General features: G+C 40.9%; 1 protein-coding gene across 3 annotated transcripts in view; it reads left to right on the top strand.

The window, feature by feature from the left end:
• The first annotated feature begins 15,343 nt into the window (after positions 1-15,343).
• The window catches only part of cdh5 (cadherin 5), a 35,654-nt gene continuing 24,506 nt past the window's right edge, over positions 15,344-26,491 (top strand). Inside the window, exons 1-4 of one of the 3 annotated variants that reach the window (XM_030747870.1) lie at positions 15,344-15,780; positions 15,872-16,273; positions 25,568-25,786; positions 26,118-26,397. In XM_030747870.1, the coding sequence (XP_030603730.1) occupies positions 25,568-25,786; positions 26,118-26,397 (499 nt within the window). In that variant the 5' untranslated portion in view covers positions 15,344-15,780; positions 15,872-16,273. Of the gene's footprint in view, positions 16,274-25,564; positions 25,787-26,117; positions 26,398-26,491 lie in introns of all 3 variants that reach the window. The other 2 variants (XM_030747871.1, XM_030747872.1) reach the window with 2 other exon arrangements.

A 26,491-nucleotide genomic window follows, 5' to 3' on the forward strand; every position in this document is an offset into this window, starting at 1 on the left:
AACTGACTCTGAGAAATTGGCCCATGCTTTCATATCAATCAGGCTAGATACATGTCTGACTTGCTCACTGTTTACAACTCAGTCAGACCTCTCAGGTCATCAGGTGAGGATCTTTTAACTGTTCCTAGAATTAGATCTAAGTGTGCTGAGGGTGCTGTCATTAATTGTGGCCCTGTTCTTTGGAACAAGCTTCCTGCTGACCTGAGATCAATTAAAACTGTGCATATATTCAAAAACAGACTCAAAAGTTTTTTATTCACCCAGGCCTACACTTAATGCATGCTGTTGATTTGCTTTGTTTTGTTTGATTTTGCTGCATTGTAAACCTTTTTTAAAAAACATTTTTATTCTCTGTATTAATCACATTGAGTTTACACCCAATTAAGGTGTCGTGGATTCTGAGTTTTTGTAGTTTATGGTGTCTCTTGTTTAGGTGCAAGCTCAGTGTTTTCCTCTGTTTATTTTATTGTGTCTAGTTTCTATATTGATAAGATAAGATAGTGTTTATTTGTCACATGCACAGTTATACACAGTACAATGCACAGTGAAATGTATTTTGTACCTGCAACCATATATACACACACATATAAATAAGAAGAATAAAAATAAAAAAAGTAATTCACACTATACACTATACTCTATATACTATACACTATACACACTTTTATAAATTATAATATTTACATTGTGCAATAATGGTCCAGTTAGGGCTCAGAGTTGAGCAGACGGATGGCTTGTGGGTAAAAACTCTTCTTCAACCTTTCAGTCTTAGCCCTCAGGCAGCGGTAACGCCGGCCTGATGGGAGCAGGGAGAAGAGAGAGTGTCCGGGGTGGCTAGGCTGTTTTAGGATCGTCATGGCCCTCAGCCTGCACTGCTTGGTGTAAATGTCCTGCAGGTTGGGGAGGGTGGTTCTGATGGTCCGTTCAGCTGAACGAACCACCCTTTTTAGGGCCATGAAGTCCTGCTTGGTGCAGTTTCCCATCCAGGTGGTGATGCTCCCACGCATGATGCTCTCGATGGTGCAGGTGTAAAAGTTCCTGAGCACCTTGAGTGGGAGCTTGAAGTCTCTCAGCCGCCTGAGGAGGTAGAGACGCTGTCTGGCCTTCTTCACAGTGATGTTTATGTGATGAGTCCAGGACAGGTCCTGTGAGATGGTCACTCCCAGGTATTTGAAAGTGTCCACTCTTTCCACCTCAGCACCACTGATGACAAGTGGATGGTAGTCCCTCTGCTGCTTCCTGCTGAAGTCCACGATCAGTTCCTTCGTTTTGCTGACGTTGAGCAGGAGGTGGTTCTCCTGGCACCAGTTCTCCAGGCGGGAGACCTCTCTCCTGTAGGCTGTCTCCTCATTGTGAGAGATTAGTCCCACAACAGCAGTGTCGTCAGCAAACTTGATGATGACGTTGGACTCTGACGTGGCCTCGCAGTCATGGGTGTACAGTGAGTACAGCAGAGGGCTGAGCACATAGCCTTGGGGGGATCCAGTGTTGAGGGTGAGGGAGGATGAGGTGAGGTGACCCACTCGTACCACCTGTGGTCTGCTGGTCAGGAAGCTGTGAACCCACCTGCACAGGGATGGGCCCAGGCCCAGGTCCAGCAGCTTAGAGACCAGCCTGGAGGGAACTATGGTGTTGAATGCTGAGCTGTAATCTACAAACAGCACTCTCACATAGTTCCCCTTACCAGTGTCTATGTGTGAAAGGGTCTTGTGGAGGAGGAAGGATATGGCGTCATCTGTGGATCTGTCTGGCCGGTATGCAAACTGTAGTGGGTCGAGGGTGGTGGGCAGTGAGGAGGTGATGAATGTCTTGATGAGTCTCTCAAAACACTTCATCACCACAGAGGTGAGTGCTATGGGCCTGAAGTCATTGGGGCTGCTGGGGTGTGGTTTCTTTGGGACAGGGACTATGATGGACTTTTTAAAGCAGGTGGGAATCACACACAGTTTCAGTGAGAGGTTGAATATCAGTGTAAACACAGGTGCCAGCTGGTCAGCGCAGGTCTTAAGGACACGTCCACTAATACCGTCTGGTCCAGCCGCTTTCCTGGTGTTTACGCGTCTAAACGCCCTCCTCACGTCGCGCTCCGTCACAGTGAGTGTCTCCGCCCCTCCGGCCGGGAGCGCAGCGGGCTGTCGGCTTCCCGACTCAAAGCGCGCAAAGAAGATGTTGAGTTCATCAGCCAGAGAAGCGTCGGCACTCACCGGGTGTGTGTGTGGTGCTTTGTAGTCCGTGATGGTGCGTAGTCCCTGCCACAGTCCCCTGGAGTCAGACTGTTGTAGTTGCTGTTCCAGTCTGCGGCCGTAGCGATGTTTAGCCTCTTTCACCGCTCTGCGGACGTTGTATGATGCAACCTTGTAGTCCTCCATGTTCCCAGAGGCGAGGCCGGAGTTGTAGGCAACGGTGCGGGACCTCAGGGCGTCGCGGACAGATTTATCCACCCACGGCTTCTGGTTGGGAAAAGCCCTGATGGTCCTCCTAAGTGAAGTGTCTTCAACAACTTTCCCAATAAATCCCACAACAGTTTCCGTAAACTCCTCGATATCTCCGCCCGCGCTGCTGCGAAACATGTCCCAGTCGGTTGAATCCAACGCACCCTGCAGAGCGGCCTCTGTTTGATCAGACCACCTTGTCACTTCTCTCACAGCAGGGGGTTCCTGCTTGAGCCGTTGTTTGTATTTCGGCATGAGAAGTACAGAGGTGTGGTCAGACTTCCCAAAAGGCGGAAGAGGCTTTGCTTTGTAGCCATCTTTGAATGGAGAATAGCAGTGGTCTAGGGTCCTCTCTCCTCTGGTGGGGCAGTCGATGTGTTGAATCAATTCCGGTATCACCTTTTTCAAGTTTGCACTGTTAAAGTCCCCGGCTACGATGAGAGCCGCATCACGCTGGTTAGCCTGATAGGTGGAAATAGCCTCATGTAGCTCGGATAGATTCCTGTTTTTTGTTTTTTTTAATTCCATTGTATTTTGTATAGGGTTCTTTATTTCTCTGTGTATTTATTATTAGGATTTGTAGCCTTTAGTACTTTTTACTTTGTGTTCTGATTTCTGGTGGTTTTACTGGATTCTTGTGTGTAATTCTGTCTCCCTTTTGTCATCTTGAGTCCTGTTGTAAGGTCTCCAGCTTTATGTTTAATCTGTGACTTCCTGTTTTATTTTGGTAGTCTTTTGTCTCTTGTGCCTTACAATTACTATTGTTTCCCCTGACTTGTTATCCTTGATTGGTTTCAGCTGTTTCTGTTACCCAGGTGTTTCCTTTTCCCTTGATTGTTCTCAGTGTGTCTGTGTGTAGATACAGCTTCAGTTTCTTTTTGCCTTTTCTCAGGTTGCCTCTTTGTTTCCCCAGTTTGCTCTGATTGTCTGTTCTTGTTATGGATATTCTTTTGCCCTGTATTTTGTTTTTTTGGACTTTTTCCTTCAAGTTCTTCTTTCTCTTGCCTGCCTCTCAGTCTGCATTGTGATCTTTTTAATCAAATCCCAATAGAAGGTCCATTTTAATAATAATAAAGATGCTTTACAATTTCACTCACTATTTATTCACACCTCAATCATTCCTGGTGGCGGTGGTTGGCTACTAATATAGCCACAGCTGCCCTGGGGCAGTCTGACAGAGGCGTGGCTGCCAATTTGTGCCTACGGCCCCGCCACCCACCACGAACACACAACCACATTCACACTTAGGCAAAGTGTCTTGCCCAGGGACACAATGACAGCATGCGCTCAGACAGAGAGAAATTATTGCCAAAGATTTAAATCTTTATCTGCTAAATACTGGGCTATGTATACATCAGTGACATAATATGATTCAGTGTTAAGATAAAGCTGTTGACTAGCTTTAATTTATACTGTCAGACAGCTAATACAGTGCATCTGTTATTAGTGACTGATTAGAGAAAAATTGCTTTCTTTTATTGCTTGTTTTTTTCTACTGATGTATGCAGACTTAAATAAGAGTAATTAATAAGTCAGTCACAGGCATGGGTTTCACTTCAGCATGGGGGGGGTACATAATGTGTGTGTGTGTGTTTGTGTGTGTGTGTGTGTGTGTGTGTGTGTGTGTGTGTGTGTGCGTGCGTTCCTATGTGAGACAATTACATTTACCACAAAAGACTGATTATATGAACCCATCATTCATATTTCCTCATTGAGTTAATTCATAAATCTTGTCTTTATTGGGGGTTAGGGGGTATACATAAAAATGTAAAATCTACACCTACTGTAGAGTGTCAGGTGGATGCTTTACATTTCAGGCTATTTTTTATGTTCTATTCATATTCAAATGCAATAGTGTAATAGCAATATAAATAAAAACTGTGGAGATCAAAATAATGCAGGAACATTGAATTGCTTGTTGCTAACATACAAGTATAAATACTTACAATATTTGTTTTGCTCTTTTGGCTCCTCATCCACCTTTTTTTTATTACCTCCCACCCCATTCTTTGTCTTTGAGTCACCCTGGGGCAGAATTTCACATTACTATGTATCAGACACAGGAGCTTTGGATGAATACACCTCATACCTCTGCAGAAACATATTTATTATTACACACATATACACAAAAAGCATACAGCGATCAGTCATGCCTGATAATAGATCCTTATTCTCATCTGAACACATGCAGAAAACACAGAATAATACACATACAGTAACGCACAGAAAGATCGTTTTTGTATCCTGGAATACACACACACACACACACACGGACAAATGGACACACTGAAACAAAGAGCTCATCCAGAGCAGAGTAATGTTGACAGCGACCCTGCTATTTTTAAAGGGCACACTTCACAAGATATCATCTCCTCATCATTTGTCCTCAGGGATCTTGTCTATTTACACAGCGTACACACACACACACACACAATGCTAGACACATGTATAGTCACACAAAAAATTCTCACACACACACATGCACACAGGAGGGGTTAATGTCCTAACATATATCTCTCTGGATCGGTGTGTCGTAACAATTCAAGCTGGTTAAAACTGAAATGACTTTTTCTCTTTTCTTTTCTTTTTTTTTTTAAACTGAGGTCATGGGAGATTGAGGCTTTGTTTGCCCCACTTCGTTCTCGCAACATTTTCAGATTACAAACGCTCTAAATATATTAGAAATTTTACATTTGAATCTTACATGTTATTCAAAATAACATGTAAGATACAAAAGAGGATTCACATTGCATCAAATCAAATGCCAGCATAAAGGCTGTTTTTTTTTTCCCCCCTAGATCTTAATGCAGTAAATAAGATGACCACCCGGAGGGCGCCATCAAATGCATGTAGTTTATTAAATCTCTACTAAATTAATCTGTTTTTCTTTCCTAGTGCGAAGCAGAACAAATAATATACTGAATCTTTAATGGGAGACTAGATACTAGTACAAGTGCTAAGCAGAAGAGAGAGGCCAGTTTCATGAGGGGAAGTTAGATAGCTCTGCTTTTTAGATACAGACACAAACACTAAATCATAGATCTGCAACTCAGTCTGACCTGTTTTAAAGCTGTCTGTAGTGATGAAGCAGGATGCCCACAGTCTGCCTGAGGCAGGCACGCAGAAGAGGGTAACACTTCTCTTTGGCTCTGATTTGGGTTTTGATAGCCAGTAAATAATGTTTATTGCCACAAATATCTTCCACTTGTGGACAACATATCGTATCCACAAGTGGAAGATATTTTGTGGATCTGCAATAAAGAGCATAAAATCTCACTGAAAGACAAAAACCTTTTCTACTGGAAGCTACATTATGTCTTTGTTTTAAAGACGATACCCTTTGTTTCTGTGAACTTTTTTTCTTCTTGGACCCATGTATAATTTCAGCACTCCTTTTATGAATGTTTTTCAGATCAATATTTAACTTGCAGAGTATTTGAAGGTCCTGGCCTGGTGGTGAGTGTGTGTGGAGTTTATGTTCTCCCTGTGCTTGCATGAGTTTCCACTGACTGCTCTGGTTTCTTTTCGCAGTCCAAAGACATGCTGGTTAGGTAAATTTGTGATTCCAAATGTGTCACAGGAGTGTGACTGTCTGCCTTTCTGTGTTAGGCCTGTGATGGACTAGCAGTCTGTCTTGGGTAGACTCTGCCTCTTGCTCTGTGACAGCTGTGCCCCCGCGAGACCCTAAGTTGGATAAGCTGTTAAGAAAATTGATGAATGGGTAGATGGAGGGTTGCTTATGAGGGATTATCAGTGACTTTTGTAACAAGTCCTCTAAATTGAATGACACAGTATGTTGATAGCCCATAGAACAATACAGATGCGCTTTCTAATCTGCTGCATTTTCAAGACCACATTGTCGTTCCACTACAAATATAACACTACAAAAAATAAGTCAATTTTATGACACAACATGCCTCCATTTGTTTTCTACTGCTTATCTGGATCTGGGTTGTGGGGGCAGCAGTCTAAGCAGAGATGCCCAGACCTCCCTCTCCCTGGCCACTTCCTCCAGCTCTTCTGGAGTGACCAAGGTTTCCCAAACCAACCAAGAGATGTAATCTCCCCGTCTGTCCTGGGTCTGTCATTGGGGCCCCTCCCAGTCAGAAACTCCTTACCTAAGAGCAGTCCAGGAGGAAATCTACTCAGATGCCCAAAACCACATCAACTGTCTTTTTTTTATGTGAAGGAGCAGCCACTTTACTCTGAGGCCTTCCTGAAGCTCCTCACCCAATCTCTAAGAGAGAGTCCAGACAGTCTAGAGAGGAATCTCATTACTGCTGCTTGTATCCATGATCTCATTCTTTTGGTGACTACCCACAGCTTGTAGCCACAAGTGAGGTTGGGAACATAGATCGACTGGTAAACCAGCAGTTTTGCTTTTACGCTCAGCTCTCTCTTCACCACAACCGACCCACACACCATCCACATTTCTGCAGTTGCTGCACCCATGCATCTGTGAGTCCCTTGCTCCTTCCTTTCCTCAATTATGAACAAGACCTTGAGATACTTGAACTCCTCCATTTGTAGTAGTAGTGGGTGCTTCACTCTTTTCCAACTGAGAATCATGGCCTCAGACTTAGAGGTACTAATTCTCATCACAGACATTTCACGCTCGGCTGCATGCTGCTCCAGTGCGAGCTGCAGGTAGTCATTTGATGAAGCCACAGCATCCTAAAAAAGCAGAGATGAGATCCTGAAATGATTAAACACAAAACCCTCCAACTTTTTGCTGGCAATGCAATCCAAGGTCTTACTGAGGTTGTGCAGGGACCTTCAAGAACTAATGTGGTTTGTGAAAAAAAGTTGTGTTTTTAAGCGTGTTAGAAAAACATTGTTCTTTGATGTTGTGGTCATAAATAGTTGGTTGAACTTGGGGAAGCATCAAGGTGACTTTAAATGGGAAATGAGCAGCCACTTGCTTTGTGGGAACATCTTCCAACTTTATTGCTTGAAAGCAAAAAATATGTACTTTGGCATACTGTGTGTACAGTTGTACCTAGGAGATGTACCAATTTAAAAGGAGCATCAAGTATGGCATTTAATAATTCTATCAAACTTGCCCTGAGAAAGAGGGCAAAATATATATTATAGTGGAAATCAATGCAAATGCAAATAATTAAGGCCACTAGAAACATGGAGGCTGTAAGCTATTAATACAAGCTTAGCAGCATGAAGGGTCATCTAATCACATACTGTACATGAAACTGGATATTTCAACGTCTGCTCAAGTGTCCATGTTTAATTTGATATACTGTATAATCCCGGTGTGTTTGACCCAAATGCATAGCAGCTGCTAAGAATGACCTAAAATTAAAGAGCTTTTTCATAAGAAATAAATGGTGCCTCTGATGCAACAACACATTGAGGAGTTTCTGTGTAACCATTAAACCATTTCAGTCACTGTGCTGAAATTTATTGACAGCGATTTACAATGCTTTTCTAACAGCCTCTTTGAGGTGGTTAGGTGATTAACAAATGTGTTGACGTATGTCTAATGAATCATGACTGAATTTACATGCTGAAATGTATTTAGCGATCAGCTTGTGCAGTAATAAACATTGAAACATTGTTATTCGGCATGGTGTGAGGTGGGTGTAGACCATAGAGGATTTAGTCTATGGACTAGTAAAATAGCTAAATGCAGATGATTTCAAGGTTGAACTTTTTCAAACCAATTTACCCATTTAGTTTCTCAAAGTAACAAATGTAGCCTTGGCTTCTTGAGTTGAATCAAATTATTTTTTATCCTTATTTCTTCAGTAAGAAATCTTTTTTCTACCTTCATTTTGATTTGTCTAATTAACACTTTTAATTTTCTTTTCAGAACTTTACTGGGGTTCCACTTAGAAGTTAGTCATATTCCACTGAAACTATATTTCAAAGTATTTGTTAGCAAGATGGTTTAGATCAAAATGATTTACTAAAGACGTGTGGAGAACTTCTCATCACTTAAGTAACTACTTCACAGTTCTTCAGCTGTATCTCCATGCTTTTGTCAAGCTATGACATGCCTTTATACTCCACTTCACTTGTCAATATTCTGTATCTTCTTGGCAGGCTCTGTTCACAACCCGAAATCCTTCACCTGATGATGCAAGCACTGGCCAAATGGCAGCAAGAAAGACTCGTTTCAGTCCCAAGACTTCTAATCATTCTCTTTATCTGATAAAAATGCAACATTTTCATAAATGGAGATAGGAAACTGTAAAGTATACCTCATGAATTCCTCTTAAAATAAAACATTATGTACAAATGCATTTTTGACAGTAACTGCAAAGCCTAATGATGTATGTCCTATTTTGAAATACACTAAAACTTTAACACAGTCCTTCGATGAGGAGGTTGGTAGGTTCTTTAATGTTTTCATGCCAGCGACAGCCGTGGCTAGAGACATGATATGATTTCCATCTGTCTGTGAACTCGATATCTATTGAACACCTTGAGGGATTTCTTCAAGTCTGGCACAAATGTATACTTACACTAAAGGATGAAGTGATTAGATTTTGGTGATAATAGGTCAACAGTCAATGTTACTGTGATCTCATACTCATCCTGTTCTTGCAAATGCAGTATCTCAGTAATACACAGATTTCTTTTTTAACATGGAAAAAAACATTCCCTTGATCTTGAGGATGGAGTCAAATGAGGTTTCTCATGTGATGCCATGCACAAATTGCTTGAGAGTTTCTCACCATATCGAGCATGATACAACCACAGGGAAAATGTGTATTCCCTGACTGCTTGGCAGTGGTTCGTGAGGTTGCTGGCTCTCGCTGGGTGAAATTGGTTGCAAAGACGGTGCTGCACTAAACACTTCCTAGCGATTGCTTTAGTTGTTGCGGAGGTCAGTGGTTCAATCCCCGGCTACTCCAGCCTATATACTGAACCCCCAATGCCCCCATCCATCAGAGTGTGAGTATGTGTGCGAATGTTAGGCAAGGTAAATTGACAGCTTCACTTTTACGCTCAGCTCTCTCTTCACCATGACAGACCAGTACAGCGTCCACATCACTGCAGCTGTGGAACCAATCCATCTGTCAATCTCTTGGTCCAATTTCCCTTCACTCATGAACAAGACGCAGCCCCACAAAAAACACACTGTTCCTCCTGAATCAGAGGTTCAACTAACGGATGAAATTTCCTTTCCAGCACCCTGGCATAGACCTTCTTGCGGAGGCTGAGGTGTGTGATGGATACCATTAGCTGTCTCTGAAGTCCCACAGGCTAATCAAGCCCAATAGGACTCCTTCACCTCTGGTGTCCACCATCTGGTTCAGGGATTATCACGACAACCACCTTGCAGCCTCAACAATAGAGGTGCGGATCATGGTCCATTCGGACTCAATAAATTCCCAGTGCACCTTCACTATATGTTTAGCTGTCAAGTATCCTCTCCCACCACCTGATCCAACTGATCACCACCTGGTGATCAGTTGACAGCTCTGCTCCTCTCTTCACCTGAGTGTTTAGAACATACAGCCGCAGATCTGACAATATAATTACAAAACAAATCATCAACCTTCAACCTAGGATGTTCTGGTGCCACGTGCGCTTATGTTCGAACAAACACCATGTTCGAACATAAGGATGTTCGAACATGTTTGTTATGGACAAACTGTAATTTGCACAGAAGTCCAATAACAGAGCATCACTTGGGTACAGATGAGGTGGGCTGTTCCTCCCAACCACATCCCTCCAGGTTTGACTGTCATTGCCCATGTGAGCATTGAAGTGTCCCAGGAGGATGATGGAGTCACCAGACTCAGTCACCCCCAAGCACCCCACCTAGCGACTTCAAGAAGGCTGGGTACTCTAAACAGTTGTTTGGCACATAAGCACAAACGACACCTGCCCCAGCCCCCTGCCTCTCACCGAGGGAAACTCCAGACTGCAGTTTCCAGGGGATCTTCAGGAGACTTGTTCCAGAGCCCAAGCCATGCGTTACTTTTCATTGTGTCAAAGTGTCATTTTGTCAGTGTTGTCTCATGAAAAGATATATTTAAATATATGCTGACATGTGAGGGGTGTACTCACTTTTGTGATACACTGTATCTAGCACATGTCTCTCAACCTCACACACAAGCTTAGGCTCCTTCCCCATCAGAGAGGTGACGTCCATGTCCCAGTAGCCAGCCTCAATAGCTGGGACCACCAGGGCCTCTGCTCTTGGCTGCTGCCTGACACACAGTGCATCCAACTCCTACGACACCTCCTGCGGTTAGGCAGACCACGTCTCCTCTTCGGGCTATGCCCCCCAAAAGCCCCCTGAGAGCATAGCTCCTGGGATTCCTGGGGCACACAAACCCCTACACCCGGTAAGGTAGTGATTCACAGAGAGGGTGTCTGAAAAACTGCAATAGAATTTAGTAGTCAAAGGTCAAGTGACCTAAAAAAAAAAGTTTTTCCTAACTCAAGAAATTTCACATTATTTAATGATAAAGGAAGTGACAAATTTTTTGTTCACATGATAAAAGGTCAATTTTGCTGTGACATCTTATTATTCTGCAAAAATCCATTCCAATGCCATTACTCCAGAACAAAGAGAAGGATTCTCATGCTATACTTGGTTTATACTGATTTGGTGCCCAACTATTAAATTCTTTTAAACTCTTTACTGAATATATTATACAAGTCCAGACTGGCATGAAGGCAAACTGGTTGTTGGACACATAAAACTGCAATTTGATCATTTGAGTTTTATGTGATAATTAGGTATTATTGTGATGTACTTAGTGGACAGATGGTCAGATTACACTGTTCTGATCTTGCTCTTCTAACCACGCGCTGCCTGGTGCTTATGGATAACAATGCAAGGAATGGATTTTGTTGTGATTCATGGTATTATGGTTGCTTCTTATGATGAAAGGCTGGAGAGGATAAAATATGATGCTTGTCTCAAGAGTAAATGAAACAACAACAAAGAAAAACATGTTAACAAAGATGTTTCTTTAGGCAACAAGACACAGAACCGAGGCACAAAAAGCTTAACAAATACAGATATTTAAACTGCTCATAACAACAGAATGACTTCATTTTTATTTCCCTCTTCAGTGTTTAATTAGATTTCATCAGAGTCCCTACTTCTTGCCTGCTCCACATAGAAGTCTGTTGTCATGATGAGCTGTGTGGTGTGTAGTTATTTTTTGAGTACCCAAGAGCAGGACACAGGAGGCAGAAACAAAGTGAACATTAACTGCTCTCAAAGAAATAAATTTTCCCAAATCTTCTTATACAAGGAAACAGATAGGGCAAGGCCATCAAGAAAAAAAAAAAAAAAAAAAAACTCATATACAGGGAGCAAATACAGGGAACACACAACTAAATGGCTTATGCACCGCAGAACAAAGGAATGACAAGACTATTTAACACACTGATGGGGGAGTGAACATAGGAGAGTAAACGAGATGCAGGTGAAACTAATAATCAGCTGTTGAAAGCAATCGGGGGATGACAGGCAGGAAGTAAAACTAACTAACTAACTAACTAATTACAGGACATGACACAAAACTCAACAAAATACAAGGGATGAAATCTAACAAACACTAACTAGATTCCAAAAGTAACAAGAAAAAAGGTCAACATGAATCAAGATTAAGAGCAAAGGAAACAACCAACAGAGGCCACAAAATAGAAAATAAGAAACCAAAGAAACCCATAACCCTGGGTCTGACACCCAAGCCCATGGCACCTATATGTTAAGGTCTGCTTCCTCTTTAAGCAATCAGCAGAACCAAACCAACCAAACCAGAAGGGGGACCACTAATGCTGGATTTGCAATAGTAATGAATACCCCTCACATATGGACTTTCCAGTGCATATGCTGGTGTAACCAGTTTCACTGATTATGGTGGAAATATAGTGTTGTAGTATCAGTCCCATAAATGGTCTGCACGTTACATGGTTAGTGCCACAAGAGTAAGTATGAAGCAGCAGAATTTATTGTGCAACAGTAAAACAGATGTAAACCAAACTGAGTTATGAGCAGTTTGTCTTCTAAAGAAAAATAACTCTTCTGCTTATAAATTGACAATTATGTCAAAATTTCAAACTCCCTGTTGGCAGTTTTGAAAAACAAAAATCATTTGAAGGGAAAAACACATAGTGAGATTTTTTTCCTTACAGTAAAAGCATGGCTTTCAAACTTTTCATTTATTATTGAAAACAAAGTCAAAAAATAAAAAATAAAAAATCTGGTGGATCTTCATTTAAAATAAATGCCTTGTTGAAGCCTGTGGGAGTCAACTGGACAAACTAAAAAGCCAATGTTTTACTCTGAAATAATCACAAGTACCTTTAAAAGCTGAATTTGGTCAAAGGTCAGCTGTGGCTAAACCTTTAAAAGAGTGATATCTGAGAACCTAATGGGGAACATGTTTTTATAGAAACGCTGTTTTTAATCATCATACTGGAATGGATAAGTAGGAAAAGTCCCGTGTCGTGTGGACCCACCTTTGTAATAGTGTTTACACTTGGGATTTGGCTTTTTATATTATTCTCTTTACTTTATATTTATAGGAAAAGCATTATATGTGTTAATGATGAAAGTGGACCCTCTAGGCAGATAGACACTATTTAAAAAACATCTGTCATGTAAGACATTTTCCTCTCTCGCGCGCCTCCTTCGCTTTATTCGCTCTCAGTGCTCCTTGATGTTCGGCCCCCAGTGGTCTCCTTCTAGTCAAACCACCAGTGGGGGAATATCGCCCGTTTCCTTACATGTCATGAGTGGAACGAGGATGCAATTTTTAGTGCCAAAGTGTTATTTAGGAAAGTAGGCCAAGAGCATGAGGATTTTTGAAAAGACGGAATGACAGAGCGACACAGAGGGGTAGAGGGAAAAAGACGTGTAAACAAGAGAGTTTCCATCATATTTGTGACATTTTGTTTGTTTGTTCATGAGACAACCATCACTCTTGTACATGTCACCTTGTTTGCTGAAAGGAAACAGACAGCCAACATGAGGAAAAACTCTTTCTGCTCTTGTTCCCTTTATTCACATACATCACTGCCTCTGCTCAGCTCTGCTCAGGAAAACTGAACTCAATTTAAAGGTGATTTAAAGAGATTATTTTTAGAAATAATATTCAACATGCATGTATGGACGTGACACTTACATGTTGCACATAATGTAAAGGATGTAATCTTAATATTTATTGATGGACTGTAGCTGCCATTCAAGTTACTAATTTCTTATTTCTTATCTGAATAAAATGGCAGCATCTCTCTCTCACACTCTCTCGCTCGTGCGCACACACGCGCACACACACACACACACACACACACACACACACACACACACACACACACACACACACACACACACACACACACACACACACACACACACACACACACACACACACAGTCATTTTCTGACAGAGAAGGAGTGAAGAGGGTGAAAGATTTTCCCTGAAGGTGGATGTTACTTCTTGGTCAGAAACAAGAAAACACTTAGGAAGGGTGGTTCACTGGGAGGGGAACTAGATTACTGAACAGAGCAGACAAGACTCTCAAATGCAAAGGTAGCATGATGTTTTCATAACAGTGCAAGATCACTTCAGCAAATCTTGATGATGGAAAGAAAAAAAAATGCTTGCATAAGGTTAATGCCCAAAAATGTGCGCTTCTGTCTTTTTGATTGGTCAGATTTTAGCCATCTCTCACCTCTGCATTTATTTTCTTAGTAATCACCAATTTGCAGACTGATAACTTTTAAATTAAGGCGTGGGTTGATCTCTGCTAAGCTTAACCTTTGCTAATGCAAGTGACTGAACCGGAAGTGGGCCATGTTTATGGTGCCTTTTGGGACATTTTTAACTGAATTATTTGACAAATGATGTGGGATTCAAGTTTTGGCTTCAGTGTGGTCGAAACACTACGGAACCGGTCACAGGAAAGTGGCTACATTCATCTTTTATATAGAGTGTATGATCCTCATGCACAGAACATACACCTGCATGGGCTTATGTCCCAAAGGGTAATTTTACCTAAAATCCTTCATTAATTAAAGAAGTTCCTGATCAGAAAAACCCGCATGGATTGTTTTTGTGAAGGTCACATGTCTCTGATTTTAAAGCAATGGTAAACGTGCTTTTTGTCTAAAAGTTTGGACTGTGCCTGTGAGAGAAAAATAACAGTACTGCTGTCACTAATCAGACGACTGAAAGAGAGAGGGGGACTGAGAGCAAGAGACAGCCTGTACATACGCAAGTACAACATAAAGTAGATTCAAAGTAAATGTTGATGTACGATGTCTGGAAAAGCTGCTCCCAGATGAAATGACAATATTTTACGTAGAACTGAGCTGAAACTGCAAAAAAAAAAACAAGAGAGGGAGCAAACAGGGAGAATCAGAAAAAGATAACAGAGAGGGAGGGAGGGTGAGATGGGAGTGAAAAAAGAAAAGCTGGACTGCTATTGCCACAGGAGAGGTTTCAATTTAAAAACACACAGCCGGCTTTCCTGTCCAATTCGCCAAATTACTCACCCCCGAAGAGACGGGGGGAGGGTGGGGGGGGGATAAGAAGTGTGTGAGTGTGTGCGCGTGCGGCAAGGCGTCCCTTTCATCTCATTTTCCAGCTTAGACGACATCTCTCTGTCAGATACACTAACACACACAAAGTCAGCCCTCTGAAATATTTACTAGCCTCATGTGGGGAAATCTCTACGGATTATCCCCAATAACCTGTTTAACTTAATCCTTATCTCACACACATGAATAATAAATCTCTTCCCCCCACTCCTCGTTTCTCTCCTGCTCTCTGAGAAGGACTGAGAAGTAACGCCTCTCTCACCTTACTCTCCGTCACCCTCCCTCCCTTCTCCTCTCTCACACACTCACTCCATCTGCTTCATGAACATGAGCCGGCTGCTTTCTCTGCCTCTCCCAGTGTTTTTGAGCTGTTTTGACATATGCACTCCCCTCTCTGCTTCTCTGGCTCTCTCCCTTTTTTCTGTCTTTCCACCAATCCACCAATACTTCTCCATAGCTCCATCTCTTTCTGTTTTCCCCTCCAGGACAGGAAAAGGAGCAGTAGCTGGGAGCACCAGTGGACAACACTGACCAGAATAACAGGAAAAGGAAGTGGGCAGTGACCTGTATAAGAGAGGACTGCGGTCAGACAGCTGTGCTTCACCATTTTTGGCTCTTGGATGAGAAAAACCTCATCAGAAGGGAGAGGAGGGGGAAAAAAAAACAAGAGAGACTCGAAACCTGTTGGATTCACACCTGTGGAAAAACCTCGACAACCTGAGAAGGGAAGCTGGGTGATAAAGAGATTTTTGAGTAAAAACTCCACTGTTGGAGTGGCTGGAGTTTTTGCTTCTTTAATTAAAATCTTACTAAGTAAGAGACTGCTGAAATTTCCACGAGTGAAATCTAATAATTATCTGATGAGTATTTTTTATTCTTAAATTTATTCCTATTTGATTCTCAGTTTTTCTTTGGAAAGTCATCTCTGGGATACAACTCAAGAGGCATCAACCCAGCTTTCATCATCACAGACTTTCTTATATCTCTGACAGTCCACTAAGGGATTTGAAGAGAAGCCTAACAAAGAGAGAAATCCCTGCTTGTACACCTGCTGTTCCTTACTCTACATCGGGGGGGGAAAAGGAGTAAGAGTGAGGAAAAGAAGTAGTTGTACCAGTAGGTAGTTTTAGCCTCTGTGGAGCTCATGACCACCCACCAACCACCGATTTCTACCACAACCTGCAAAATTAATAAAGCATAACTCAGCTTTGAGCAAGTGAACACCTTGAAGGATTTTGGGCTTCACTTTATACCATCACAAAGATCTGACCAACAGTTCTGCCTGGCTTTGACTTCTGTTTGAGTGGTAAGTTCTCTTTTTATGTCTCAGAAAGAAAAATACTGTGCATGTGTGTGTGTGTGTGTGTGTGTGTGTGTGTGTGTGTGCGCCTGGATAATAAGTGCTCGAGCTGGTGAAGGATGTGCACTTTCATGTTCGGCAGATGGAAAGTGTGAAACATTTCTTTGTGATTGAAAAGCAGTGCACTGCGGCGTACCCAGAAAATGTAACCCAGATCCCTTGAAAACGCTACAGGCTACTTTCCCATTCACTCCAGGGTGAAATGCTCATGAATACCGGTAAAACTGTCTCCAAGAGGGTACAGAAATAACTGGAAATGATGGTTATAACCCCTTTTAAGGACAGGCTGTCAGCCCCCGTCACTGCTCACGTATGCTGTGCCAATGATCTCGGACAGCTCTGTGTAGATTTGAATGCTGTAATTGAGTGCTGCTCTCCCCTCCCCAGAGGGTGGGCTGTCATTCCTGGAGACAGGAGGTTATAACCATTAAAACGATGCAGGATGATCCGGAGACACAGCAGGAAAAAATTAAAACCAATCTCAGTCCACCAGGAGGTCTTCGGTTATTCAATTTTGAGGCGTTAAACAATGAAAAAATCTTAACTGTCAAGCTGATGTCAAGTTCATTTGCGATTAAATATTGATAAAACAAAGTATGACGCACATCTAATATTAAAAAGTAGTGCAGTTCTTGTCAGTTGAATGGTGTCAATTTGTGAGATGAAGACTTCCTTGCGTTACATTTAAGATCACACTTGTCAACCTCTCAAGATAAACTGCACATGATAGGATAGACAAAAACAATGGTTTGCAATGCAACTTAAATTTCAGTAAGAGAGGTTATTTAGATTGTGGTGTAGTTTTATTTTGACTATAAGTACCCAGAGGAGTGTTTGTGGTATGTGGCATACACTGTGTGTATTAGAATAGTTACTCTGTAGTACTTTGGCTCTATGGCTCAGAGCGATAGAAGTGATTTGATTTATTTGTTACATCAAAAGCCGCTGATGCAACTAAACCCAGTGGTCTAATTCCTGGAGAGAGAAATCCTTTGGGTGCCATCTGGGAGACTTCACCCTCCCTCCCACGCGCGCACACACACACACACACACACACACACACACACACACACACACACACACACACACACACACACACACACACACACACACACACACACACACACACACACACAAGATTCATGATTAGAGCCATTCATTCATTCAGATATGTCAGTGTGGTTGACAAGCTGTCCAGCTGTGGTGATGTTAGCTCAGTGAAATTACTACTGAAAGACCCAGTTAAGGTTTTATTTTCAGGAAGTGACCTGTATTCTAAATTTTAGACAGTATACCTTATTTCACTGTATAACTGTGCACCTTTTTCTTTACCTCAGTGTTTTAAATTTATTTATTTTTTATGTGTGTGTGTGATTCTCCAAGAAATGGATTAATAGGGAAATGTGATCATTAAAAAAAAATAAGAACAAAAGAAATAATCTGTCTGGTCTCCAGCTCCCACAGTACTCTGCCCACTGTGGGGAGTTAAAAGCTTTTAAGTGCAGCAAACCACGATCTGATCTAGTGAATCAACATCTATTTATTTGTTGTTAAGATTCAGTCAACATCCCTTGGAGTTATGAACTGTTGACTGGAGATGGAGCTTAAAGATGGATCTTTGAGAAATAATCGGCATTGATTTTTAACTATTGCTTTCAGTGTTTTTGGACATTTAAATGATGTTTAATATGCATGGGAAATCTTAAATCCAATGGTAAGACACATTAATTTTTTTCACTATGAAATGCTGTTGTTGTAAAATTTGCATTCAGCACAGAGGCTGACAGCTGAGTCCAGACCAATGAGGATGACACTTGAGGCTTTAAATTACTTTCAAAATGTCATCACCATCACTTATGAGCTGGCCAACATCATTCATAACCAATTCACTGTATGGAAATGGGATTTGTCTGATGTGACGCTGTGACTGTGTCACTGTGTGTCAGTGTGTGTGAGTGGCTCCTGGTGTGACTTTCTGGCAGACAGATTGTTAGAAACTGCTCTGTGATTAAACCTGTTTTAATCTCTACAACACACACCACACTATTCAGTAGGCGAGTATCACAGATCTGAGTCCCCATAAATAAACAACCTCCTGATTTTAAAGTAGCATGAAAATGACTGTATTTATTGAAAATTTTCAACTCTTGTCCCTTTACATGCACAATATATATACTGTGGTTTTAGTGTCATAAAAGCATAATGAACTAAAGATCCAAAAAAAAATGCTGAATTTGGGAAGGCAGTACAAACACAGAACTATAATTAAAAACATTTAACAGTTTAAATGTAATTAAACATAACAGTAATTTAAAATTGAATTAATTAAAATGGCTCCAACTCTTTTTTGTTTTTAGTCAGGTCTTGACTATGAGAACTTGTTCAAAAGAATGAACTCAGTCATAATTTTGCAGTTTACCGTTAGGGTGGATCTAAGAACAGAGGACCAACTTCTTCACTGGTTTCTTGTGTGCAAAATGGGGAGCATGGAGGTGGCATTTACATGGTAATCTACTAGTTTTTCAGATACGGCTTCATCTTGCTCATATAATGTATGTCTGGCATCCTGTTGGTATCCACAGCAAAGATGTGATCGTTAATGTTGAGATATTTTGCTTCTGAAGTCTCAGAAAGATTACTGAATATTTATTTCTTGTGCACAAGTCCTGTATGTTGAAATCAAGCATTCAGAATTATTTTATCCATAGACATTCATGATGTGAAAGGAACTGTTGAGGATCCTATGAGAAACATGCATTTTTGTCACCTTCTTTTCCATCTGGATAGGCTTGTCTTGCTCAGACTTGCTCATTAGCGGGATAGTCGGTATGAGGCATGTGTGGCATCTTCTGCTGACACAGAAGCTCTTCAGAATTAATTATTCTCATTCATGTCACTCATATAAAGACGTTTAAGAGGTTTTCTGTAAATAAGCGTACAGAAGGAACATTTACAGTCAGTCTCTGGAATGAGAAATTTACACCCCTCAGTCTTTATTTAGCGCTACACTCTCTGACTGGGTTGGTCATTTCAAAACTGGAGACCAGGTTGATTTGAACCACTGAACAAATTATGCGATTTCAGAGGTTTGGAACTAGGTTAAATTAATCTTGCATGGAGAAATTCTTATTTTTGTTTTAGGTGGCAAAGGTTAGGCTTCGTCTTCAGATTTCCTGCCTGTTAGCGATGGCATTTTGAGTCGCAGAGCCATCCTATCACTGTGTAACCCTTAATTAAATGTTGCGGTTTAAAATAATTGAAAAACAAATATAGGAAAAAGTAGAAGTGGGTAATAAACTTATCTGTATCAAATCTGAATCTGCCTGAATTTCTTTGCGAGGGAAAAAGAACATGAAGTCGTGCTCTCAGATCCACCGAGTGTCAAGGTATGACTGACTAAAGGAAAGACAGATTTCTTGTCCCTCCATAGATTTCATCATGAAGGATTAAATCAAATTATATTTCCATCTTCAAAAACACAGAAGCGACAACAGGACTTCAGCATGAACTTCAAACACCCTTCAGCGACCGCCAAGATTATGAAGTCTTGTTGACTCGTTTCTGTGCTTTAGCCTTTGGAAGACTGAAACTAGGTCAGACCTGTCTGCCAGTCACAAAACATCCCAGAGAATGACAACTGTATCTCTGAGTCTGTCTGTTTCTGCTCCTCTGTCACACTCACACACTCTCTTGCCTGCGGACAATGTACAGATGTAATTACAGATATTCCTGAATGTTATTTATTCTTCATAGCTCTGAAAGATGCCTTTGATAAATGATGCTGTAAATAACTTTGTATAATCCTCAAGTGAGATTTGTGTGCCTGACACTTGCAGTTTACAAAGTGATTATTATATAAGCCTGTATATATACTGTCACATATATAAAAAAAACACCTAAACCAAAGACTCCTGTAACTTTTCACACATCAATCTGCTTCTGATATTCCATTTTTAAAGTAGACTGGAGTTAAACTACAACAGAAAATGGTTAAACTGGGTGCACTGGTGTTTTTATCCATCAGGCTTCTTATGAGGTGCTAGATCTGCTTTTAAGGTGAGACAGAGTACGGGGGTGGAAAAAAGGAAAGGGGGAGAAAAAAGGTGAGAAAAGGAAAAGGGAGAAGGAATGACAGACGGGGACGTAAATAGACTGTATAAAAACAACATGCATCTTTCACCTTGAGAGATTCAACATGCCACAAGTTGGAGACATTTAAGGGGGAAAAATATCTTGAAAACACTGTCAGAGAGAAAAGAAGGAAGAAGTGGAGGGAAGAGGAAGACAGTGAGGCGTCAGCAGGCAGAGAGAGAGAGAGAGAGAGACGGGGAAACTAAAAAAGGAATGAGAAAAAAGACAAAATATTAGTCAACCACAGTGAGAGGCTTTGAGTATGAAGCCGAAACAGATGTGAAGTCAGCAGCAGAAATGAATTCCAGGAAGGGCGTGTCCGCTTACTAATGACGACCCCAAATTAGCAGACCCGACAGCATTTCCCAGAAGGCATTGTGAGGCATTCCTGTTGTTGATAAAAGGAAGGAGGAAATGCTGTTTAAAAAAAAAACAAAAAATGTCCCTTTAGGGAAAATGCCCCCCAACAGAATTTTCTTTCTTCAGAAACAACTGTGTGCGTCAATCACAGCTACAAGAAATTGCTGTGTAAACGTAAGATGTGATGGTGAGGTGTGTCATTGCATACAATATCTGTATGCAATCACAACTAACATTATCAAACATTTAGCATTATTCCACTGAAGTTACTTTCAGCTGCCAGCTCCAAGGGATTTGTGTCTCCTCCCTGAACTGAACCAGGATCAAATGTGTAAATTACTACAGACACCTGACTAAACTAAAAATCAACTTTACTTGCTTATTCATATTCTTGGGTAGAAATCACAAACACTGATTAATCATTATTAAGTAATTATTAAACTCAATTATAGTGGTGGTACATTAATTTGGTTAAACCAACCAAAATGAGCAAGAATATAACGAAAAATAAAAAGTAAGTGTTGAGTCACAGAAAGCAAAATGATGACAATATCTGATTCAGTTATTTACTTTTAAGTGTCAATTGGGATTTACCCATCACATTTTCATTAATGTTTGAGTTTATTTGTTTAAAAACTCCCCTTGCTGCTGCTGCTGCTGTGAATAAGGGTAAGCAATTTTCTTAAGTGCTTATTTCAACTCTATTGCTCAGTAATAACAAAAATAAAGCCAAAAAGTACGAGTAAATACTCTAATAGTTAATTAGCACATTTTTCCCAATAAAATGGACTGAATGAGTCTCAGTTCTGTTAAGCAGTTATGGAACAAATCACAGATTTGGTCACCTAATAAATATAGGTTTTGTATGATGTAAGTTATGTGAAATTTGATATTTTAACTTTTTATCTTTTTATGTCCCCTTCCTTCCTCTGAGCCCTGTTAGTTCATCCCCAGTGGTGGTTGATGTCATAAGGAACTTTACTTATAAGCAGCAGGATGAATAGGAAATAAATCCTTTTGTGCTCCACTTACAGACCAGGGTTGTGACATGAAACACACCTGACATCTAATCAAGCTTATTTTATGAAAGTAGAAAAAAGGACATTTCATAGCTTCAGACTCTCCTCATGATCATCATTTACATTTTTTCTGGTCAGCTGTACATAAAAGACAGCTGTAGGCACTTTGCATCATCCATTGTTTTGTGGGCCCTCGTTTCAAAGCCTCGAGCCTGGCATATTTGCCATTATCATGTTGGAGACCATACTTGGTTGAATGTGGGCTGCGAAGTTATTGCTAAAAAGCTTGATTAGCAAGCTGCAGTTATAGACTGTGGACACACACACACACTTAGTAATTAGTACAAAGTCACAGACTAAGGCCTCAGTTACAACAGGCCTAGAGACCTTACTGGTTGCAAGTGGTTGCTCAATGTTGCTGGCAGTTTCTGTGAAATCAATTGCTAAAGCGCCATTCACAGAGGCCTAGAGAGTGGTCTGTGACCTGCTGGTCACTAAGGAAAAATTTCTATTCCATGACCAGTTGGTGAGTGGATGCTGGCAGTTGCTAGTGTGAAATTGGTCTGAAAGAGACCGAAAACCCCCTTGCAAACACTCACCCAAAGGTTCTCCGTTCACATGCTTTTAAGGTTTTGCTACAGCTCAGAGATTAAAACCTAAGAGGCTGCAAACAAGTCAGCATCTTTCACGCAAACTACTGGCAACTGCGGCATCTGCTAACAACCAAAGCAACCCCAAGGACTTTTTTGGTGCAGCACCCACTCACCAACTGGTCTGTGAATACACATACATGGTATTAACGGAGGCTGCCTGGTCTGCCTTAAGGCCTAAAATACTTCACTCACCAAAACTGGAGAGCAAACGTTTTGCACAGTCTATATGACACAGCAAGCCATTTTTTTTGTCAGATAATTCCATTAAAAACACACTGAGTGGTCCACTTCAGCTATTTAGGGGAGGTGAAGAGTGGATCATCTTCCTCCATCTCACCCTATTCTTTACATCCTCTTCTGTCACACCAACCTCTTCCTCTGGGAAGGCCATAGAGACCTGGCAATCAAAGTGTCTAATTTTAAGCCCTAACAGTTGGTTATTATCAGCTTATGTGATTGATAGTGTAGGAGACATTTCCAATAAGGTGAATGTAGGATGTTTGCTACACTCAATGCTAACCTCACTGCCCTCAACTAAACCTCCAAAACACACATTCATGAAATTCAGGCAAATTAAACTTAATGTAATTAAATAACTGGATGGAATCATAATCATAAAGCATAGATCATTATTTAGAGGTAACAAAATCATACTTAGTAGCAAGTGAAATTAAGGTAATTTGGAGGCAAAATCATTTCTCATTGGTATTAACTTTTAATTTGGTTTAATATAGTTCTGTTTATTACCTGACCATGAGGACAGAGATATGGGGATCCACAGTCAGAAAAACAAATATTTACTGGCACTGCACAAAAGCACTATTAAGAACAGCTTACATATTCATTCAAGTCCATATTAGACTGCAATAAAATTTGATGCACGTCTGTTTAATTAATTTAGTCCTGAAAAGAAAACTAAAGAAAGGAAGCACAAGAGGAAAAATAAAACCCAAACAAAGGGATGCCAACTAAAAGCCAAAAAAACACTGCTAAGTCTTTGTCTGAGCTGATTTGTGGGGAGCCGTGTGAAGAGGTCAAGGGAGGTCAGCAGAATATGAGATTAGACCATTAGAGTGAGGAGACTTTGTGCCTATATAATCCCTTCATCATAATCTTGCTTTCTTCCTCCCTGCTGCTAATGGCTGGAAGACAATAAGATGCACTAATCTCTGCTGGGATGGCGCAGAGCAGCGCTGAAATTTCTGCTGAAGTACAGATAGCATATAGACTAAAGTGTTTTGAAGATTATTTCCCTGGCATTTCTGCTTTATTAGATAGGGCCCAGTGGGGGGAGACAATAACGATGGGGAAAGGCAGAGACGGGCAGAGAGGGTGAGACAGTATAAGAAACGTTTGCTCCACTGCTGGTGTTTGTGTACCACATACACTTTCATTTTGGTTAAATGGTGCTAAATGCCTCGCAGGCAGGAAGAAGTGATGCAACACACTGAAACGCCTTCCAACTTGTAATCAGTCAAAAACCATGAATCAAATGAGGTGCCCGTTTGCCTTAAAAAGTTAAGGCATATTGGCTAAATTTGAACTTTAATATGAATTATTGATTTTGGATGGCCCTGATTTGATAGCTAGGTAGATGTCAAGGTAAATGTGAATCTGTTTGTTTTTTTTTTTTTAATGTTACACCTCACACCACATCAATGGTTTATGATGCAATCTATGAGTGAAGTGGTGAGAAACGTATTCCTTTCAAACAGTAAGAATTCTTTAAAAAAATGGAGTTGAAACATGTTTTTAGCTTACAAGTGTTAAAGTAAGTTGTCGTGAGTAACATTAAATCCTAATAGTATTTTGACATAGGTTTTTTTTATTTTTACATAGGGTAGTTACAAGGTAGCCACCCCCTGACTCACATCCTGCTTTATCGTTCATTTAAATCTGAAAGGAACTTAATTTAATTTAAACTATTAACTATTAACATCAGGAGAATATTCACAGAGGCCATAAATCAAGTGTTAAGTAGGATTGTTTTCTTGTTGACTTCTATAGAGCTGGAGTCTTGGAGAACATTAGAAATAATGCAGTTTTAAGGCACTTCTGCATTGGCTTACCTTTTCAGACCTGGAGGTTACATCAGTACACATTTACAGTACACAGTGTACTGTAAATGTCTTTCATGACACTCTTCTGATTTTATAACCACACTAGCAGCTAGCACCAACTATCATGCTCCAGATTGAATGACATTAAAAACATCACGTGTTAATTATGGAAAATTTGTACAAACTTGTTTGATGAATAATAATGATGTTGGCTAACTTTTCAGTTGTGGTTTTGAGTATTATGTCTTTACAACTGTTGACTGAGGAGCCAGAACTATTCAAATGACTGAATATTAAACCTGAGCCACCCCTTCTTTTACAGTTTGCATCAAGAACTGATATCAGCCACAGTGCCCTCACATATCCAAACACTTTTCCCCCAAAATTTGTTGTGCTGTATTGAAAAAGAACAAAGAAAATCCAGAACACAAATCCAAATGTCAAATAGTCCCTTTATAGAAAGTGGCCTTTCTGATCAAGACAGACATGCTAAGTGGTTATAACGTCATCTCCTCTCCTCGTCTCTGTCAGTCTCTCTTTTTCTGTCTATGCCCCTCTCTAGCACTACACCAGTGGGTCAAGACCTAAAATGGGTCACAGGCCTATGTTTAATAGATCCCCATATGACCACAGTGGTGATGTGCTTTCATTCCAGGTCCCATGATGAGAGGCTAAATGTTTCATTGGGGTCCCAGGATGAAACGCTTTAAGAGCCCTGGTCCTAAATGATAGCTAGACCTCGAGCTCAGCAGCTGACTGTAAAGGGACAGAGAGTCCTTGGCCTTCACTCTAAGTCTCACCCGTGCACAGTGAAGGGGTCTGTCCATAGCTGATAAGTGGGTTTAATGTGATCTCCTCTCGGTTCCTTTCTGGTCCCTCTCTCCTCTCTCATTTCTACCCCCTCAATATTCCTTTCTGCATCTTTCACTCCTGTCTTGCCTCTTCCTTCTTTCATCTTTATCCTGTTACCCCTCTCTTCCTCTCTTTTCTTGATCCTATCCTCTTCTGTCCTAGAAGATGGCTTGGCTCCAGCTGTGGACCACAGGGCTTATGACCACTATGGCCTTGACTGTCATCATTGCTCAAGACTCTGGACTTCCTGGGGTGAAGCCAGGCCTAGCTGACATGAAGAAGGAGTCCCATCCTGTGCTGTTCAGGCAGAAAAGAGAGTGGATCTGGAACTCTCTCTATGTAGAAGAGCAGAAACCTGTATCAGATGCCTACAAGATAGGACAGGTACATTAATATTAGTATTTTGTTCTCAGAATTGAAAGCTGTCAAAGATCATCTGCAAGTTGCTGGTGTACTTTCATGGCCCAGCCTCTACAAATAAGTCAGTGTTCTCCTTGCGATGGCTGTCTATAGGAAAGCATTTTGGTATTTTGTCACACCTGCTAAAGTTATTGCAGGCTAAGAATCTAGAGCATTAATTTGTTGCAAATAATCTCTTTGATGCATCTCAGCTTATTTGCAGAAATTTGCCAGAAGGTTGTTAATTTTAGCTTTCACTCCAGATGGTAAACCAGACTATGAGACAAACACTCCCATTTCTTTTTTTCTTTCTCAGCTTAAGTCAAGCAAGAACGTGGAGGTCAAGAAGTTTAGAATAGAGGGTGAAGGAGCAAACAGCATCTTCACTGTGGATGACAAAGGAGACCTGTTTGTCACCAGATCTCTGGACAGAGAAGAGAAGAGCTCTTACCATTTGATTGCTAAGTTGTATGATGGGAATAACGTGCTGATAGAAGAAGCTGGAGAATTTGTCGTTCAGGTGACGGATATCAATGACAACAGCCCTGAATTCCCCAAAGTGTACAATGGATCCATTGAGGAGAGGTCCACAATAGGTAAGTACAGTAGGATTGCTGCACGAAGAATTATTTGAAGAGAAAAAAAACAATTACCAGAATTTTATATCAGGTTAAAAAAACGTTGGTGCAT

The sequence above is a fragment of the Archocentrus centrarchus genome, chromosome 15 (assembly GCF_007364275.1).
Source record: "Archocentrus centrarchus isolate MPI-CPG fArcCen1 chromosome 15, fArcCen1, whole genome shotgun sequence".
In the NCBI taxonomy this organism is placed as follows: Eukaryota; Metazoa; Chordata; class Actinopteri; order Cichliformes; family Cichlidae; genus Archocentrus; species Archocentrus centrarchus.